General features: G+C 46.5%; 1 protein-coding gene across 1 annotated transcript in view; it reads left to right on the top strand.

Moving 5' to 3' along the window:
* LOC146861006 (chaperone Ric-8A-like) overlaps nt 1-21,018 on the top strand; it is a 150,751-nt gene that overhangs the window by 74,017 nt on the left and 55,716 nt on the right. Inside the window, exons 6-9 of the mRNA XM_085644963.1 lie at nt 13,007-13,102; nt 14,573-14,717; nt 16,438-16,582; nt 16,881-17,000. Coding sequence (XP_085501089.1) covers nt 13,007-13,102; nt 14,573-14,717; nt 16,438-16,582; nt 16,881-17,000 — 506 coding nt within the window. The remainder of the gene's footprint in view (nt 1-13,006; nt 13,103-14,572; nt 14,718-16,437; nt 16,583-16,880; nt 17,001-21,018) is intronic.

Genomic DNA, 21,018 nt, shown 5'->3' with positions numbered 1-21,018 from the left:
CTATATATATATAAAAGAAATCAGCCATGGTAGGAAAAAAGCATCAATGCACTAAATGCTTAAAATAGATAACCTGTGAAATTGGGTCTGAGCAAAGAAATGTCACTTCCCAAGTGGCAGCCGGAACGAATGTACCACACTGGAAGAAAATCAGATAATCCTGAGACAAAATGTGCTGAAAGGTAAGTCCCTTTTAGGAATTACTTCAAAGGAACAAGGTTAGCGGTGTATCTCAGCCACCTTCTCATTTGTATTCTTTTTCACCTTGAGATATTTTCCAGGAGCAGGAAGATGTGAACTCTCTCTAATCGTAGGTAGGCTGGTAGTGTTGAAATGTCGGTTGCACTGAATGTAAGGACAATTTTATGAAATATGAAAAGGAGACGATAATTCTGTTGGCATATTTACAACACTTATTACCTAATGAGTCTTGACGTGCAGTGGACAAGGGAGGTCTCTTTAACTTGCACCATTAGGGTGGCTGGGTGTGTGGGAGTCAGTGTCAGAGAGGTTGACATGGACCACCCATCGAATATCACCAGGTGCTTAATACACATTTTAAAAATCCATAACAAAGTATTATACAATAAAAATGAAAATGTATTGCACATTTATCAATGTATTTATTTTGAGAGTGTTATATAGCACCGGCATGACCCTAGGGCATTATTACTCTTCCCATCAGTCGCAGTTTTTGTCCCCCGATTATTGTTTACAAACTGTGCAAAATTTTAAACAAAGATTACATTCCCTGTCACCCAAAAGTCTATCACTACAATTTGTCAGTACGGTGTGCATGTAACCGATGCAATACAAAATGTGAACAATAAGTTGCTTCGAAATATTGCTGAAAAAAGCATAGTAAAATGTTTTTCAAGCTATTGTAATGTAACAAAGGCAGATGGCAAGCAGCTTGCACTTCCCTAAACTTCCAGACTGTAGAGTTAAGTGAAGTTAAATAGGGCCTTTCATATTGACTAGCATGTGAGCTGGAATGTCCAGACAGGATTTAGATTCTTTATTCATAGAGTTCTATGTATGACTCATTACTGTTAGGCAGCGCTGTGAGCTGGACAGCTGTGCTGAGGATGATGAACACTTAAGAGAATATTGGAATATTAAGGATGAGTTGAATATAATTGATGACAAGATAATGAGAAGGGATCGTATTGTACCTCCTATAAGTCTTTGGAGTCAACTTATTGAACTAGCTCATGAAGGACACCCTGGAAGGAGCATGACAAAGAGAAGAATTAGACAAACTTATTGGTGGCCAAAGTTAGATAGCATGGTTGAGGAAGTGATTAAGCATTGTTATGCATGTGCTAACAGCGACAAAGTAAAGACATTGAGAGAACCGCCACTTAAGTGTGTTGAGTTACCTGCTAGGCCATGGGAAAAATTAGCAATGGATTTCTTGGGTCCTATAAACAAATTGGGTAGTGCAAACAGGTTTTTTTTGTACTCTCTGATTATCACACAAAATGGTTTGTGTACAAAACAACGAATGTCATCAACACTAAAACTGTGATGGGATTTTTAGAGAAGGTTTTCATTTTAAGAAGGTGTAACAAAAGCCATTGTATCTGATAATGGTGTACAATTTATATCAAGTGAAATGAAGGAGTTTATGGAAAAATGGGGAGTTACTCATGAGAGAGTAGATTTATATAGACCACAAGCCAATGGAATGGTAGAGAGGATTAATCGTCTAATAATGGACAATATCCAATTATCATTAGCAAATAGTTTATCTTGGAAGGAAGAGTTAAAGAAACTCGTCTGGGCACATAGGACTACTCCTCATGCTGTTACTGGTATTTCTCCCTTTGTATCTCTTAAAGGGAGAGAACCAGGTAGGAAAGATAATCCCTCTTGGTTGGTTGTCAAGGATCGTTTATGGATAGACCACCATGCTGTCAAAGCTAATGTCACACAAAGACAAAGACTTGCTGAAGAATACTACAAAATGAGAAAAGGGGTGAAAATGCCAAATATTGTGGTTGGAGATTGGGTTGGCGTGGTCATTAAAGAGGATAGTAAATTCTCTGTTCCCTTAAGAGTCATTGAAGTAAGACGCAATGTGGTAGTACTAGAACATGGGACTGTATGGAGTGTTGGAAATGTTTGCAAAGTACCTAATGTAATGAAGTAATCATCATTTTATGTCATGTATTACCAGGAGATTTCCTATGTTATATTCTTCAAATCTTTTTCTTGTTTATCTTATTTCATTGTACAATTTCTTTTCATGTTTTATAAGGGGGAAGATATGTAGAGTTAAGTGAAGTTAAATAGGGCCTTTCATATTGGCTAGCATGTGAGCTGGAATGTCCAGACAGTTTTTAGATTCTTTATTCATAGAGTTCTATGTATGACTCATTACTGTTAGGCAGCGCTGTGAGCTGGACTGCTGTGCTGAGGATACCAATTCAGAATAAACAAATCTGAATTACACTTTTGGATTTATGTAATTACTACACAGACATTCATTCCAGTAATAGTAAAGCCCCATGAAAGAAGCTGGACTCTAGGGAGCTGTCATTTATTGGCCACATAAGCTGGCCTTTCTAAATATGACATGCTACCATTTTTCTAAAAGAGAAAGGAATAAAATATTGTTACGGTCACCCTTTCAGCAGATCTTTCACCTTGAATGGAACAAAGCACATCATAGACACCGCCTCAAAAGTACAAGCTATACTTACAAGGGTAAAAATTCAATCTAGAGCCGCTCCTTAGTTCACTGAGCAACTGAAGTCAGTAAAGCTCTCCTGTAGGACAGCGGAGTGGAAATGGAGAAAAAGTAAAGATCCGATAGACCGTGAAACATATAAATGTATCCACCGCAATTATATGGAGAACATCAGACAAACAGAAAAACTATTTCTCCTAAATCGGATCGAGAAGGCGGCAAACTCCAACCTGGAGCTTTATCAAATCTTAAAAACACCACCTGTTCAGACATAAGTCTCCACTTCACAAGACTGGATTTACTCCCTCTCTAAATCCTAAATTCTTTGACAATAAAATCGTTGCAATCCATTACTCCTTTCCACCCAAAGACATCATTAATGTCTCAGGAAATCCTCCCATGACAGCTTCAGGCCCTCCTCATATCCTGGACGAATATTTCCAGTGCAACTCAGAAGAAGTGACCAAAGTCATGCTAAAAATAAAATCTGGTTCACCTACAGACCACGTGCCACCGAGATTTCTTCCAATTATTGCTCCAGCGTTGCTAGATAGCCTCACCGGCCTATTTAATTGGTCACTGTGACAATCCGAGGTCCCAAATATTTGGAAAACCGCCAGAGTCAGGCCAATACTAAAGAAATCCACCGCAGACCCTAAACTCCCTTCTAATTACTGTCCAATCTCACTGCTCCCTCATTTTGGGAAGATGCTCGAGTCGCTGGTTAATCAACAGCTCATTGTCCATCTTGTGAGCCAGGGACTACTAGACCCCTCACAATCGGGTGTCAGGGCCGCCCATAGTACCGAAATAGCTCTGGTGGAAGTAACTGATAACATCAGGTTGGCATTGGACAGAGGGCAGTCATCTATTCTCGCCCTGCTAGATCTATCAGCAGCTTTTGACACCATCTCCCACAGCATTCTTGAACGTTGGCTCTGGGAGATTGGTGTCAGGGGGAAGTCCCTTCACTGGCTCAGGAGCGATTTAACTGACCTAGCTACGACAGTACAGGTGGGAAACACCGTCTCTTGTAGTAGATCAGTTAGGATGGGATTGCCACAGGGCTCTATTCTGAGCCCGACACTTTTTAATCTATACGTGACCCCATTGGCCAAGGTGATCAGATCCTTCGGCTTTGATGTTGTGTCATATGCCGATGACACTCAGATCTTGATCACTCTTGGCCCAGATCCAATGGAAACAAAGTTACGTTTCAAAGATTGGATGTCCCACATTGACAGGTGGATGAGCACAAACCACCTTCAATTAAATGGAGGTAAAACCGAGATCATGCTGTTTGGCAACGCTTATGAGCATTGGTCACATGATTGGTGGCCTCCAAACCTCGGGCCCTGCCCAACCCCAACACAGACGGTATGGAATTTAGGATTCCAAATGGACAATAAATTATCAATGAAAAATCAGATCAATAAGATAATTAGCTCCTGTTTTGGCATCATGCGTAATCTACATAAAGTTTTAAAATGGATTCCGATGGAGGCCAGAAAACCTTTAGTCCAGGGATTGATTATCAACCATATGGACTATGGAAATGCCCTGTTGGCATCAATAAATGAAGACCTTCTTTCAAGGCTGCAGGTTCTGCAGAATATTGCAGCCAGGCTAGTACTCAATCTTCCGCCAAGATCCCAGTCGGCACACAACCTGAGACTCTTACATTGGTTGCCTGTCAGAAAACAAATACGTTTCAAGATTCTCTGCTTAACGCACAAAAATATGTACGGAAGAGGTCTGGGTTTTTGGGCCAAAAAGTTAAGTTGGTAACAACCCTGCAGAACCCTGAGATCCAGCGACGAATCACTTCTCACATCTCTCAGAATTCGTACTGCCAAAAATGGAGGGAGATCCTTCTCCTTCCTTGCTCCGGCTTTTTGCAACAAACTGCCCCACACCTACGAATCATCAATGATCACAACTGTTTTCACAGGAAGTTAAAGACATGACTGTTTGACATCTAATTGCATCTAACCAAGCTGATCTTTTGAGTTGTCCGCTAGCGCCATGAAACTTTCGAGTGATATGTGCACTCAATAAATACCCCATGATTTGATTTGATTTGATTTGATACTGGACCTGCCAGAGCGGCTGTGTTAGATCTCACCCACAACAGGTCAACATTGATGGGGAAGGTGGTCTACAATTCTCCTTCAAACCATTGTAAGGAGAGATTCAACTAGAGATGAAAGTGGTTATAGACAAACTGCATGCAGAAGAGGCTGCGGCGGGGAGGTGGAAAAAAAGTTACGTCACTATCTAGCTGTGAATGAATAAAAAACCGTCTGAAGAGCTCAGAATCGTATCTTGATGTGTAAGTGACCACCAGTGTTGACATTAATGAAGGAATAAGAGAGACCTTGGGGGATTGGGGGTTCCTTTATAGCGGGGTTTGGCGCTGGGGTTCGACGACGCAGCGGACCGGATCTTCTTGGAGTTGGGCTCCCCCCCCTTCGTTTCGCTTTTAGGGCGACTCTCTGGTAGTTACCAGAGGGACTATAAGGGGATTGTTTGGATGGGTACTAGCTGTTTAGAGCCTGTTCTGGGGAGGGGTGTTGGAGGGGTTTGGAGTGTTTTTGTGTTTTTGTTTTCAGGGGTAGTTCATACCACCAGTGCGCCAGCACAGAGAGTGCATTTGCGATATGAGCACAGGTTGCATAATGGGACAGTTACCTGAGTTGAAATGTATTACGTGGAATGTACGGGGGATGCCTACAATGCTGAGACACCACAGGGTTCATGCTTACCTGGTGCGTCGAGGGGTGCAGATAGCTTTTCTCCAAGAAACCCATATGGACCGAAGCGGAGGTCAGGCGTTACAGCGCCGTTGGAGAGAGCAGCTTTTTTATACAACGTACTCCGCTTTTGCCAGGGGTGCCCTGGTATGGGTGCGGGCGGGGGTTCCATTTCATCCAACCCGGCACCTAGTTGATCCCGAGGGGAGGTATGTGGCTGTCATGGGAAGATTGGATGGGAAAGATGTTACGTTGTGCAGTGTGTATGCCCCTAATGTGGAACAGAAATCCTATTTTGCTAAACTGTCAGGGAAACTGGCGTCCTTCCTAACAGGTTCGGTGTTATTGGGGGGAGATTTTAATTCTGTTACAGATACTGAGTTGGATATATCACACCCACCACTGCCTCAAGCGCCTGTCCACAAGCTTTCAAAACTTAGAAAGGATTGGCAAACCGAGTGGGGGCTGATTGACACATGGCGTGCGCAGCATATGGGAGAGCGAGACTACTCTTACTATTCTTCCCTGCATGATTTACATGTGAGGCTGGACGCAGTATTGTGTTCCCTGGATATTCATGCATTGGTCCGCAGCAGTGAGTATCTGGCTAGGGCAATATCAGACCATAACCCACTGCTTCTGACATTGCGGTGGCCCGAGAACGGCCTGCTGTCCCCACTTGGCGCTTACGCCCGGAGGCACTGGAGGACGCGGTATTTCGCGCTGCGGTCCGGGAGGGGATAGATCATTATTTTTGCGAGAATAAGGGGACGGCAACGAATCTGGGTCCAGAATGGGATGCGTTTAAAGTGGTGATAAGGGGCCTATGTATCGCTAACATGACAGGAACACGGAAGACGCTTCTGCGGGACATAGAGAGGGAGGAACAGCGGTTGCGTCAGGCGGAGAAGGCCCACCCGGGGAATCCGGGGATGCAGGATGAGGTTATAGCTGCACGAGAGGCAGTGTCAGCGCAGGTGGAGCGGCTACGCTGTTTTGATCATAAGGAGTATTTAGTGCGGGCGCATGCAGAGAGAGATAAGGCGGGCTCTCTCCTAGCATGGCTGTCAAATCCAGTTCTGAGGGGCACGCCCATCCTGGCTTTGACCACTTCGACAGGGGTTCCAGAATATACCCAACGAGGGATTAATGAGATGTTTAGGGCATACTATGCGGAACTCTATGAAAGTAAGCTACAGGGTACGAATGACGGGTTGACTGAGTTTCTAGCTCAGGTGCGACTGCCATGCCTCGAGAGGACCAGAGGGAGCTGCTGGGACAGGAGATCACGGAAGGAGAAATACGTAGATAACATGTATGGCGCACAATAAAACCCCGGGGGTAGATGGTTTGCCGATAGAATTTTACTCGGCGTATGTTGACACCCTGGCTCCCAGGCTTCGGGCGGTATATCGAGAGGCCAGGGAATTAGGGAGATTGCCGGCCTCTACTTGAGAGACTATCATTGTTCCACTGCCGAAACCGGGGAGGGATTCACTGTCTAGATCAGCATATCGTCCGTTGTCAATGTTGGCGACGGACTACAAGATTTTAAGCAGGATTCTTGCGACCTGGCTTCTTCCCTATATGACGCACCTGGTCCATTGCGACCAGGCGGGCTTCATCCCAAAGAGAACCACTGCGATCAACGTGCGACGACTTTTACGGATTCTAGGAGAGGACCATGCCGATACGCCCGATACGGCAGTTCTCTCAGTGGATATTGAGAAGGCTTTTAACAGCTTAGAATGGCCGTATTTGCACCAAGTCCTTCATGCGTTTGAGCTTGGAGATTCTTTTGTGCAGTGGACGGAGCTTTCATACAGTTTAGCGACGGCACGAGTGCGGACGGGTGCGACGATATCGTCGGCTTGCCGGATAGGGCGAGAAACGAGGCAGGGATGCCCTCTCTCTCCGTTGTTATTTGCCTTGGCCATTGAACCTTTGGCCACTCATGCCCGGCTAGGGAGACACTACACGGGTATGCTTCTTAGAGGAGATATACAATTTATCTCCCTCTATGCGGATGATTTGTTGATGTTTCTCGCAAACACATCGGCGGACTTAGCTGGCGCGAGGTACTTGCTTCACGAGTTTGGACAGTACTCGGGGTTGCGGGTGAACTGGGCAAAGACTTGCTTATTTCCGGTGGAGCCGACTGCGAAGAACCCCCCCCAGCTGACGGGTGTACTCTGGGAGCCCCATTGTCTTCCTTATCTAGGCACTAATATCTATCACACCCCTGAGGATCTTTTGGAGGGTAACTTGGGCCGGGCCATACGTGGCCTTAGAGGCAATATGGCATTCTAGGGTACATTGCCATTATCGGTAGCAGGGCGGGTGGCACTCCTGAAGATGGTGGCGTTACCGCGATTATTATATTACTTTCGGACATTGCCGATTTGGGTCCCGGGCTCCATCTTTCAGCAACTCCGCTCTATGGCTAGTGGGTTTGTTTGGGGGACAGGCAGGAGACGAGTGGCAATGACAACAATGGTGCGGCCGAGAGCAGATGGGGCATGGCAGTCCCGGATTTTGAGTGGTACTATTTGGCAGCCCAGCTACAGTGGCTCACGCAGGCTGTGGCGCGAGAGTTCTGGGGCCCGGATGGCCCTGAGGATCGCGGGATCCCGCGTTATATCTTATCCTTTATAGTGCTACAGCAGAAGATGCGACTCGAACTGCTCACGACTGAAGGACGGACAATGAGGATGTGTTGGAATCGGAGCCAACGTCGGGCTGGTTTCGCTCGCCCATATGCCCCGGAGATACCGCTGGGTATGTGTTTGGCCCTCCCACATGGAGGGGACTGGACCGCACTGGCGCAGTGGGAGACTCTGGGGATACAGGTGTTAGGGGACTTGTACGAGAACGAGACCCTATTGTCTTTCCAGGCCCTACAGCACAGATATGACCTTCCGAGAGGGGATTATTTGTTGCATTCAGCACTTATTGCTGCAGTCCAACGCTATTGGAGGGTAGGACTGTCAGAGCCACAAACCTCACTGGCATGCCAGTATGTAGTAATGGCTGCGGGGACTTTCAAGGCCATAACGTGCCTATACCGGCGAATGTTGACAGAGAATTTAGAACCATTGCGGGTGTTGCAAGAGAAATGGGAAGTGGATCTTAGCAAGGAAATCCCCGAAAAAGACGTGGGCTCAGTTGGTTAGGAGGGCCTGGAAGAGCATGAGAAATGCTAGGTTCCAATTGATACATTTCTATTATCTGCAAAGCTTAACCAATATTTCAGGACGGCGACTGCGCAGTGTCCGCGGTGTGAGCTAGAGGGGGCAGACTTCCTGCACAGGATGTGGGGATGTCCGAGTTTAGGACCATATTGGGAGGAGGTGTTAGATCTCTTAAGCACTATCACTGATCGGATATTAGACCTCAAACCGGGTACTTGTCTACTGCACTGGTTCCCGCACACTGCTAAAACGAAAGTGACCAGCAAATTTCTCGATTTGGGCCTTGTATTGGCCAAATGAGAACTCACTATGCATTGGAAATCTAGAAGAGGACCTAGAGTGGGGAGATGGAGGGCGGAGTTACTTAACTGGGCGCGGAGTGAGGGTATCCTTAGATAGTAGCAAGCCTTATGTACAAATAACGAAAAAGCACACGATGCGGCTAGGGCGTGGGAGGCCCTAATCGCAGCACTCCAAGCTCCAGACACAGAATCGGAGGAGGGTTCAATTGAAGAGGAACAGGAGATCCTAGCTACCGGATCTGAGTAAGTTGTTCGAACCGCTACAGGCAAGTGGCAGTGACGTGAATGTGTGTTTTTTTCTTTCCCATTTTGTTATTTTTTTTTCTCTCTCGCCTTAAAGCCCCTAGTGCTATAGGAACAATGTTTAATGGCAGCCCCGTACTAACTATAGAAGCATATAATTGGTCATAAAGTAAAGGTTTCATAGGCGCACTGGTGGTAGGGGCGGAGGGGACTGGGGGAAGCAGTGAGGATTATATAGTATTGGAAACGAAGATGTGTTAATGATGCTGCATATTTGATTGTTGGTAGAAAATCAATAAAAAAAATGTTTTTTTAAATGAAGGAATAAGAGAGATACAGGGGATGGCTGACTGTAATATAGTACAATGCGCGGCTGTGTGGGGGGAGAAGAGTTAAGAGACTTGGATGGACACACACGCTGACATAATGGACTGGGCATACAGTCCTTACCCATATAATGGGTGCACTGATTGGGGTTCAGTGAAGTTGGTTATTTGTTGTGACACAGTTTTCATAGTTAGGGAATCCGATTTGGAGGGGCAGCACACTCCTAAATTTAATGCACTTTTGGTACCATGCCTCCTTGAGGCACGTAGATTTACAAACGACACTTCGGCAGGAATGATGAGCGATTAATGGCTTATGAATGGTAAAAATCTTGAGTTTTACCACCAGGGGCCTCATTTTCCCTGCCAGGAGGCTAGCATTGCTCTCAACATTAAGAGAATGGAATTGTGACATATACGTAGCTCCTAAAATGGGATTAGGCTTATCTCCAGTCTTGTTGGATCACCAAACAGCGTTTGCTCTTCAGTGACAACAGAAGAGGGGTGTGGCGACCCTCAGTAACAAATTCAATGGGGAGATACTTATCCCACATTCTGAACTGCTGATGATTGTCAGTGGTCCGGCGCTCCATAGTTAGTCACACCTTCACCCTGGGATCCATCTATACTTCTAATGACATTCAAGAGAGGTTCCTTAGGATCACGTTCTTGCAAATCATGACATCACCAGAGCCTGAGGTACTAGTGGGAGGGGACCCGAATATAGCAATGGAATCAACAATGGACTTTTCTCTGCAATGAGTGGATCAAACAGGATCCCTTTCTAAAGGGGGTTTAGTGTGGATGAAGGATTTGCAGCTAGTAGGAACATGGCGAGCACAGAACCTCACACAGAAGGATTACACATTTTTCTCCGTCTCTCACCAGTCTTATACCAGGCTGGAGTACTTTATAGGTACAACACAAATTTTGGCCAATACACAACACACAAGCATCAAGACTTTTGACCTCTCGGACCACTCACCTATCATGATCATATTAATGGACTCCTCCACTGACTCTTCCTCAAGCACATGGAGACTGAATGATAACATATTAACAAATTACTCTGTCACCGCCTTACTTAGGCAAAAGATTGCAGATTTCCTGAAAGATAACAATAGACCAGAAACACAGATTTTTGTGCCGCGAAACACCTTAAAAGCAGGTATTCATGGGGAACTGATTTCACAGGCAGCAAAGTTCAGTGGGGGGATTCGGAATAACAGACATGAACTAGAAGATAAAGTGAAAGAATTGGAAGACATGCCCAAACTTTTAGGCTCTCGTAGCGTATAGCACCAACTCTGGATACTCAAGGCACCAGACATGGATAGGACAGAAGATTCCCTCCTACGTCTATGTAAAAGATATTACAAGAGGGGGTAAAAAAGCATGAAAGCTGCTTGTATGAAAACTTGAGGCTTAGCTACATATGGAGGACTATAGAGCAAATTACCACACGGCCATGGGGAGATGGTAAGTGGAAAAGAAGTGATAGTGAATGCATTCAGACTATTCTATGCAGACCTATACACTGTAGACTCTCTCTCTGTACATACTATAAAGCCATAAATCTTGGAAATGTCACTACTGTCCCTCATGACCCAGCAGGTGGACTAGCCTTGAAGCGGACATCACCTTGGAGGGGGTTAGCCCGGATGGCTTCACAGCAGCATTCTGTAAGATATTCTGCCCACTCCTGGCACCAAACCTGACACGTTTGTATATTACCTTCTCTTCCACTGAATCACTCACACCAACCATGCGTAAAGCAGTTATTACTGTAATCCCCAAACCAGGCAAGGACCCAATTCAATGGACATCCTACAGGCCCATATCACTTCTAAATGTTGACACAAATGTTTTATGAAGCAAACACAAGGAGATGAAGGACGGAGTGCTGAAACTTTTCAGACACTCACTCCCAGTCACAGATCTGGGATGAAACCATCATCATTCTTTAGCTCACTTTGCCACCCCAGTTCATACACAGCTATATGCAAATCAGTCTTGACCCTGTGCCTCATGGGAACACTCCAGCCCGAATTACCAAGCCATGTCTTCCCTGGACCGGAAACAAGCATCCTGGGACCAGTTTCGGGCCAGCAGCCGACCCTCCAGATTATGGAGGGTGCTGGAGCTGTAGCGGTGGTGGGTCAGAGGACCGAGGTCCCTGGCGCTGGGCACAGACAGGCTTCCTTTGGCACGCCAGCGCTTGGCCGCAGAGTAGCTGCCATTAAGTAGGGATCGGGGGAGGTCTTCTGGGAGGCAGGAGTGGGAAGGACACGCTGGAGGCGGAGGGGCCATGGGGGAAGCAGCGGCGGGGAGAAGTGAAAAAGTGAAAGTGATAGAAGGGAAAACGAAAGAAAGAGAAATAGAGGGCACAATAGGAAAGCGGCAAAGAGAGGCTGAGACAGAGGCAGAACAGCAGAAGAGGAGTGGTCTTCTACTGGATCACCAGGGATGAGGCGCAGGTAGGAGCCTGCGGCTGAAGGAGGGCATCGAACACCCTGCAAACCGAGAGCTCAGGTGGCACCACTTGGTGGTGGAGCTGCGCAGGGGGAGAGCAGTCACACTGACCAGGACTTCAGCGCCAGGATGCCCGTAGGGTTACAGTGCGCTTTATAAATGAATATACATACATATACTTGCTATGCAAAGCCCTAAATTGGGTCCCTCAAATAGGCAGACCTATTTCCTATGCTCCGGGAGAGGCAGGACAATTACTATGGAACTATGCCCGACCCAGACAGGCAATCGCAGCACTGTAGGGGAAAGAATATGGGACATGGCTCAACAGGCTTTGGGGGCTCCTGTGCATGGAAAAGCTCTCGGAAACCCTGGAAAAGTGAAAGGCTCAAATAAAGAAACTTGGGGACAACAGTGTATTGACTTTCTATCAGCAGCATTTAGAGAGCTCACCTGTCTTAGATGTCTTAGAATCCTCCACATCATACAGTCTCATTCCACACAGTAGACAACTAATTCTGTAGGCGGGCCATGCATGCGGCTGGATGGCCAGACTCCGGGCGGGTGTATTTAAGTGTAAAGCAATAGAAGGTGTCACATACAGAACCTACAGATCAGCCGAAGGAGGGAGTTTTTGATGGGTTGTTGACTGTTTTGTTTATGTTATATATATCGGATGAAGCACATTCACTGACTTGACAATCCCACTGGCCAGTGGTTGTAGGTAGACTTTATTCCAGTACCAATAAAAAGAGCAGAACCATAAAAGCAGGGCTTGCCCAAAAGTAACCTCCACAACATGGATGTGCCATTCCACTTCTCATAGTCAGGAGTGACCTGCAGTGGGGCCAGGGTAATATAAGAAATGATAGAGCAACTACTAGCCTGAGGGTAGGGATGATATTTTGCCCTAGTGTTTACTCTCTTTACACAGCACTGGCAAGGAGACTGTTGCTCCTCCAGTCCTTGTGGGAGTGGGGGTGTCATTGCTCTTCATGATCCGTCTTTTAATCTCTTTTCACAGGGGCATAAGGCCAAGGAGAGTCTCACCCCTGTACTAACTCTTTTGACCCAGAGCGCCCGGATTCACAGACCAGCGAGGACATACCTCAGAGCCAAGGTGAGAGGGTAACAGCTCACATTGAAGCTACTGGTGAAAGGGAGCACAGAGGAGGTGTTACATGAAAAAGCAGCATGTATAGTGTGCTCTTACAACAGAGTACCCACTGCAAAGGAGGAAAGCACACTGGGGGGCATGTTTGCAAAGAATTGGCATAGGACAGCGCCACAAGTCGCTTTCCTGCACTGCCCTACGTCTATTTGGAACAGCAGGAATGCATCGTATTTACAATTAGCTGCTGTGCGCCAGCGCACGCAACCTTGCACTATGGTACAAGCGTGTCTGTGTTAGTGGCGTAAACTTTTTTGTGCAGGAAGGGACACCTTCCTGCAAAAAAACATATTGAGAGGCGTTTTCCTCGTTCTATGGGGAATATTTACCAAGAATTGGCATAGGGCAGCGCCGCTAGTCATTTTGGTGCGCTGCCCAATGTTAATTCGGAAAGACAGGAATGCACCATATTTACAAGAAATGGTGCATTCCTGTCCTATCAGCCAGCACACAATTGGCAGCTGTGCGCCAATGCAGGCGCTCTTGCACTATGGTGCAAGGGTGTCTGTTTTGTTGGCCTGATTGTTTTTGTGCAGGAAGGAGTCCCTTCCTGCACAAAAACAAAAAACAATCACAAGAGGCGTTTTCCTCGTGCTATGTGTGCTGCAGAAATGTAAACATTTCTCCTCATTATGCCTGCTTTAGGTAGATGCAAGGTTTAGCCGCTGCTCCAGGTTTACAAGATATTGAAAAACCTGGGGTAGTGTCCAAGCCTATGGGTGTTGCGAGGGAACACCCACTGCAACACCCCTGGAACTCCTCTTTGACTCAGAATAAGGCAAGGCAGCAACATGCGCTGCTTTGCTTTACACCATATCTACAAGGCCAGGAAAAGCAGGGTGGCTTAACGTAGCCTATTAGATATGGCTAAGCCCTGTACGCCCCCGGAACATCACAAAAAGTGACGTCCCATCTGCACATTGGGCTTCTATATAGGCACCTGAATGTGTAAAAAACACAAGCATACTCGCACCAAAACATTAATCTAAGCGCCAACACAAGGGTTATCAGACAACTCGATGTCAAGGACAGGAGACCGCATTTACTCTCTTCGGCTTCCATGTAACAATTCAGCAATGTTAGAGGTTTCGCTTGATTCAAAAGAACGACTCATACTAACACGCTTGGTAACAATGATTATTAAATAGAAAGCCCAGGACTGGATGTTCAGTTGACATGGAGTCATCCAGTAAAACTAGCAATGATAACTAACTAAGTGCACCAACACCAGTGGACACAGATCAGCACCAGACAGCACAGTGAGAACTATGTGAGAAAACATTAAGTATGCACCATTGAACCAGAATCATGACTGACATTGTGAGGGTTCTGAGCACTGTTCCACAACATGGTGGTTGCATCCCTGGGCTTGAGCAGTATTTCTCTGGTCAGTCTGGTGACCCTTGCCTTTCCCCACAGGTGCTTCCCCCGCTGCGGGATGTGACAAATCGCCCTGAAGTAGGGGAACATATACGGAATAAGATTGTGCGGCTCATGACGCATATTGACACCGACGTCAAGCACTGTGCAGCCGACTTCCTCTTCATCCTTTGCAAAGAGAATGGTGAGTGTGAATGTACACAGGAAGCAAATGAGAGTACTTGGGTGATCTGCTGATATAGTGAATGTGGTAGAGCTCAAGGAGTCCACTGGTTGTTATTAAATAAGGGATGGGAATAAATCAGCGGAAAGCAAATAAGTTATAGAATAAAACTAATCTTGACAGTCCTGGAAATTCATGCTATTTGTTCAGACTGACATGTCCAGAGATCACACAACTACAGGGAGAACTATGTCCTACATGGAATCAGTACCAGTGCACAATGCACCTCCACATAGTCATGTCATCCACAGAACAAAAACAAGAATGTAGAGATTTTGGGAGAGCCCATATCTGAGATCAACAGAGCATTATAGGTCTTTGGTTGTGGGTGCCAAGTCTTTGACCTTCTGCTTAATCTTCACCATAAAACCTGAAATATTTGGAACATTAATTTAGTGCAAAACACAGGCTTATTGCCTCGAGGCTCATGCATCCTTCAGCTTCATCAGGGAACGCTCAACATTCATTAATTGAATTTAGGCCTTCAAATTGGTGAACTATTACTTAGATGTCATGCTGCCTAAAAGCTTCAAAGGATATTATTACCTTTGAAGAAATTAGAGAAAACACCACTTTTCATCCCTCAGATCACTGTCAGTGTACTGTTGAGGCTTTTGTGTCCAAGTAAGTTATTCTTCTGCACAATAATTGAACCTCATTTTTGAGACTGTGTTTTGCAGTACTAATGTGTCTAGTTATGATGATGATGATGTTCTTGGTGCCTTCTGACATGGCATAAGTTGAAGTTACATTGCTGCATAGCAACATCTTCCCCATTTCATTGTACAGAAGTGATGTTATCAGTTTCCCATCATTGCATTTGACTAACGGGTTGATAGTAGTTTTCTGTTTACTTCTCGAGTCCTCATTTGTGTGAATGAACTAATCATGTACGTCCCTACTCGGAGACCGGGAACCTACTTTCTTTCCAGCAAAATCCTGAAGTCATGTGACAGATCTGCTGTCAGCTCCTCAAAAAGTGCTCCTGGCTGTTTCGTCCACACCCAATATCTTCTAATACATCCAATAAAAGAAGCAGCCTAACTTGCCACAAAATTGGAAGCTCTGAGCAGCCATTGTCTCTGAGGTGATTGGAGGTCTGAGGCAGTCTGCCACTTGTCGTGTGTCTTTGTAGGTCTTTGCCTCTAGTTCTTGACTTCCCAGCTCCCATCAACCTCTTCAAATATATTTCCTCTGTCGCCTTCCTTTTCTGTTTCCTTGCACCTGCTAAATATGCCATGATGGAATATTAACTCTGAAAAATCCTATGTGTTATGTTTGTGCATGTGTTCTGCTATGTGAATGATGAGTACATATGAGCTTTAGTGAGTGTCTGGAGATGGTGAGCTCTATAGCACATGGCTGTGTTGAGTGTCTGGATGCCCTTTGATGTCTCATGGTTATGATATGATGTGTGACCGGTCTGAGATCTCCTGCAGTGATGGCTTTGTGGGAGCTCTGTGATATCGTAGATGTCGGGCAATTACATTTGAGGCCGCAGATGTCTCATCGGTGCGATTAATATGTCTGGGGTTTTTAAGAACTCAATATCACAATAAGTGCATGTGTTCTCTGGGAACACATTTGCTGTGAGTATGTTTGAGCTCTGAGAAACCATGGCAGTGTCCTGGATCTGTGTCGACTTTTATGACAAGACCTCATGATGATCCTTTTTCCTCAGTGACACGGTTTGTCAAGTACACTGGCTATGGAAATGCAGCAGGTCTCCTCGCAGCCCGTGGCCTGATGGCGGGAGGACGGGCAGAGGGTAATTACTCCGAAGATGAAGATACGGACACAGAAGAGTACAAGGAAGCAAAGGCCAAGTAAGAGATTTCAATCAGTCGTCCCACTGAATCCCTCTTCCACATCTTACATGCCTGTTCACTTCTCAAGTGTGCTTAGTCCTTTAGGTGTGTAAAGGCAGGGTTCTGATTGTGCAAGGCCATACCTGCCTGTAACTTATTGTCTGTATAGTGCAAGAGACCAGTAGAGTCAATAGGTTGCAGACAGGCAGTGGGAGCCAGATTCTGTGTATATGTTCCCAGATCTTGCTGGACAAAATATATAATCATGTCTTCCTATGCCAAGATCTGAAATAAATAATTTCCTGGTTGCTTGCAGCATTAACCCAGTTACCGGACGTGTGGAGGAGAAACCTCCCAACCCTATGGATGGCATGACGGAGGAGCAGAAGGAAGATGAGGCAATGAAGCTGATGGACATGTTCACCAAACTCTCTAGGTACAACAATCTAAATGGAGGGATTTGTGGTGACTGGAAGATGATTAAGGGAGAGATACTTTGAGTCTGTAGACTGCATTTTAGCAGAAGGGGAAATGGTGTCTATAACTTTTAGTACGTTATCTCTGTCACAGTAGTCAGTGGCATTTGTCCACCTAGGTATTCTTTCTTCTACTCAATCAATCCTTTGGATGCTGCCACGAGTCAACCATTAATGTTCGAGGCATATGAGCTGCAGATCACACACTGAGCCTACATCGCCATGGGTGTTGGGCCCGGATGTTTGCACTTGTTTTAGTCTTGGAAAAGTCTTTGGAAGTCACGAGGTAGGTGACTCCTCCTTTGGATGATTGTGCGCATGGGCATCGGCTCCATCTTCAGATTGTTTTTTCTCCGCCATCGGGTTCGAATGTGTTTATCGCGCTCCAGCTCCGTACCGTTACAGATACCACTTTCGACGTGCAATCCTTCACCTATTTCTACGGTATTGTTTTCGATCGCGATCCTGATCCTCGCGCATCTCAACAACATCAAAGTCCTCGATTCCGGTCGTCGACGAAGGCCTTCGGGCCTACCTGGGCCTCTACATCTGGCTCATGGAAAGGACTCCATTCAAGAAGTGTCCTCAATGTGGGTCGAAATTCCCCCACACAGATCTGCATGAGGTGTGTAACCTCTGCCTTTCACCGAAGCACGAGGCCAGAAACTGTCCAGCTTGTGCCTCTTTCCGCTCCAAAAAGACCATTCAGGATCGTCAAGCCCGAAAAAGAATGGCTTACTCGTCGACTTCCATTTCAGATGACATCTTCCAAGAGGGCGTCGATGTACCCGAACAGGAGCGGATCGAAGAAGGCCTCGTCAGTGCCTCCGAAGCAGACGCCGACATCGAAGACATCACTCCTGGGCAACGGGTCGTAAGTACTGCCGTCGACCCTGACCCCCTCCCCCCACCACCAAAAAAGGCTTCAGTCACACCTTCACCTTCAGGCCCAGGTGCACTTCGAGAAAGTACTTCTCACTCCCCGCCTCTGGGCCCGGCCAAGAAGCCAACAACAAAGCCTTCAGGCCACTCGGCATCAAGTCAGCCTGCTGTCGGTACCGATACTCTGACCCCGGCACCGAAAAAGAAGACACCACACTCCTCCGCGGTGCCCACTACTGCCTCCGCATCGACGCACTCGGCACCCAAAACTACCGGCACCACTCCCTTGACTCCGAAGAAGGCATCGGACACCAGCACAAAACCGCTCTACAGTCGTTGCCGCGCAAGCATTCGGAACTGAAAAAATCGGCACCGAAGGACATGCCTCCCACAAAAGAGCTTTTTAAGCCAGATCCCACCCAAAAAACTCTTCTTAAAGATCCAAAGACTGGTCAACTGATTCTCAGTTCCAAAAAGAGAACACTGGACTCGCCTACACCGGCTCCAGCACCTAAAAAGAGAAACATTGTGACATCTCCTCTCAGGATCCCTTCTCCACCTCTTCCACCTCCTCCTCCACCACCTCCTCCACCATAGCACTCTCCTACACCATCTCCTCCACCAGTGGACGATGATGACACTTCTGATGATACAGGGGAGGGTGCAGATGATGAGCCACTAGGGGATCCTAGTCCACCTCATACCCCAGACCCATGGGATGATTACAATACACCAGATGACCCTAACGTGCCACAGGATGACATATATCCCTCTAGACCTTCCTCTCCAGAGGATACCATGGGCTTCAACCAGCTCCTTCACAGAGCTGCACAGTACCACGGGGTTGACTTACATACAGACCCCGTGGATGAGGATTTTTTAATGGATACTTTTGACATCTCACAAAAGACCACCTCCATTCTACCCATGCTAAAAAGCGTAATTAAACATGCACCTGAAGTGTTTAAAGACCCTGTTATGGCTAGGGTTATCAACCCAAAGATGGAAAAGAAATATAAAGCTGCCCCAACAGACCCAGCATACATTAAAGGCCAAGTTCCGTTGGTTTTGTTCGTAGTCTCCAACGCCAGGAAGAGGGCTAACTCTCAAATGTCAGGGGATGCTCCACCTCCCGACAAGGAGTCCAAACTCTTGGACGCTTCCAGTAAATGCACAGCATCTTAAGCAGCAAACATATGGCGTATTGCCAACACTCAAGGCTTGTTTGCTAGTTTGATTGGGCACACTACGACCAGTTAGAGTCCCTATTGCAGCACCTGCCTGACAAATATAAAAACAGGGCTAACGACCTCATACAGGTGGCTAAGGTCATCACTAATAACTCCATTCGCTGCGCTCTAGACGTGGTAGACACCGCCTCCCGAGCCATAAACACACGCTTGGCTACGCATTTCCGGTTTTAAACCCGAAGTACAAACTTCCATTCTAAATCAGCCATTTGACCAGGAACACTTGTTCGGACCTACCGTGGATTCATCTCTCGAGAACATGAAAAAAGACACTGACACGGCTAAATCAATGGGAGCCTTACAATCGCAAGCTCCCAGACACTCGTTTCGTCGCTCCTCTTACAGAGGCAACTCCAGAGGTTATTCCTCAGACAACCCCTCCACGTCTTACAAGACTCCCACCCAAACCACATTCACCAAGGATTATCAGAGAGGAGGCTACAGAGGCAATAATAACAAAGGTTGAGGCAGAACTAACAACACCCGCACCGCCTCCACCCTTACCCAATGACTTCTCTCCGCTCCCCCCAAACCATCCTACACCTGTCGGGGGAAGATTACTACAGTTCCTTCCTGTCTGGAACACCATCACCACAGACAGGTGGGTGAGACAAATAGTTCAAACAGGTTACTGTCTGGAACTCACCTCCACTCCCATAACCATACCACCCAGACAGTACCCAATCTCATTAGAACATTTATCACTTCTAAAGCAGGAGGTAATCTCCCTCCTACTAAAACATGCAATAGAACTGCATCAGCAAAACACAGGAGTCTACTCCCTGTATTTCCTCATCCCAAAAAAGGACGGCTCTCTGAGACCTATCCTAGACCTCAGACCCCTAAATCTCTACATACACTCAGACCACTTTCACATGGTCACGCTTCAACAAGTCCTTCCTCTCCTGTCCCAAGGCGATTCCTTGCCATCTCAAGGATGCCTACTTTCATATTCCCATTCACACAGCTCACAGAAAATATCTCAGGTTTGTAGTGGAAGGCCAGCACTACCAATTCAAAGTACTCCCTTTCGGAGTCACCACTGCACCCAGAGTATTCACCAAGTGTCTGGTGGTAATTGCAGCTCACCTGAGAAGACAACACATTCACGTCTTCCCATATTTGGACGATTGGCTCATAAAAGCCAACTCATACAATCAATGTGTACGTCACACTCACGCAACAGTCCAGCTACTCCACGACTTAGGGTTCACAGTAAACCACGCAAAGTCTCATCTACAACTGCCCCACATACAACAGTAAATCGGTGCCACAATAGACACCTCCAAAGCACTTGCTTACCCCAGTCCGGCCAGGATAGCAAGTATACGGAATCTCTTAACAAAATTTCAGCCGCAACACTCTCTCACTTACAGCTCGAGTGTTCATGCAGCTCATAGGGATGATGGCCTCTTGCATATTCATAGTACCTCACGCAAGACTCTAAATGCGTCCTCTGCAGGAGTGCTTAGCACGTCAGTGGAACCAAGCTCAAGGTCAGCTAACAGATCTGGTGTTGGTGGACGGCCGCACTTTTCGCTCTCTGCAGTGGTGGAACACCAAAAACCTTTCCATAGGGCGACAGTTCCTCGAGCCGGTTCCACAGATTGTGTTAACAGCGGACGCATCGCTCTCCGGCTGGGGAGCTCATCTATTATATCACACCATGCAGGGCACGTGGACTCCACAACAAAAGTTACTCCACATCAATCACCTGGAGTTACTAGCGATTTTTCTGGCCCTAAAGGCATTCCAAAAGCAAATATCAGGCAAAGCTGTCCTAGTCCGCACCGACAACATGACAGCCATGTACTACATACAGAAACAGGGCGGGACACATTCCCTA

Source organism: Triturus cristatus, chromosome 3_1, assembly GCF_964204655.1.
Source record: "Triturus cristatus chromosome 3_1, aTriCri1.1, whole genome shotgun sequence".
Taxonomy (NCBI): Eukaryota; Metazoa; Chordata; class Amphibia; order Caudata; family Salamandridae; genus Triturus; species Triturus cristatus.
This window is presented reverse-complemented; position numbering and strand designations above follow the sequence as displayed.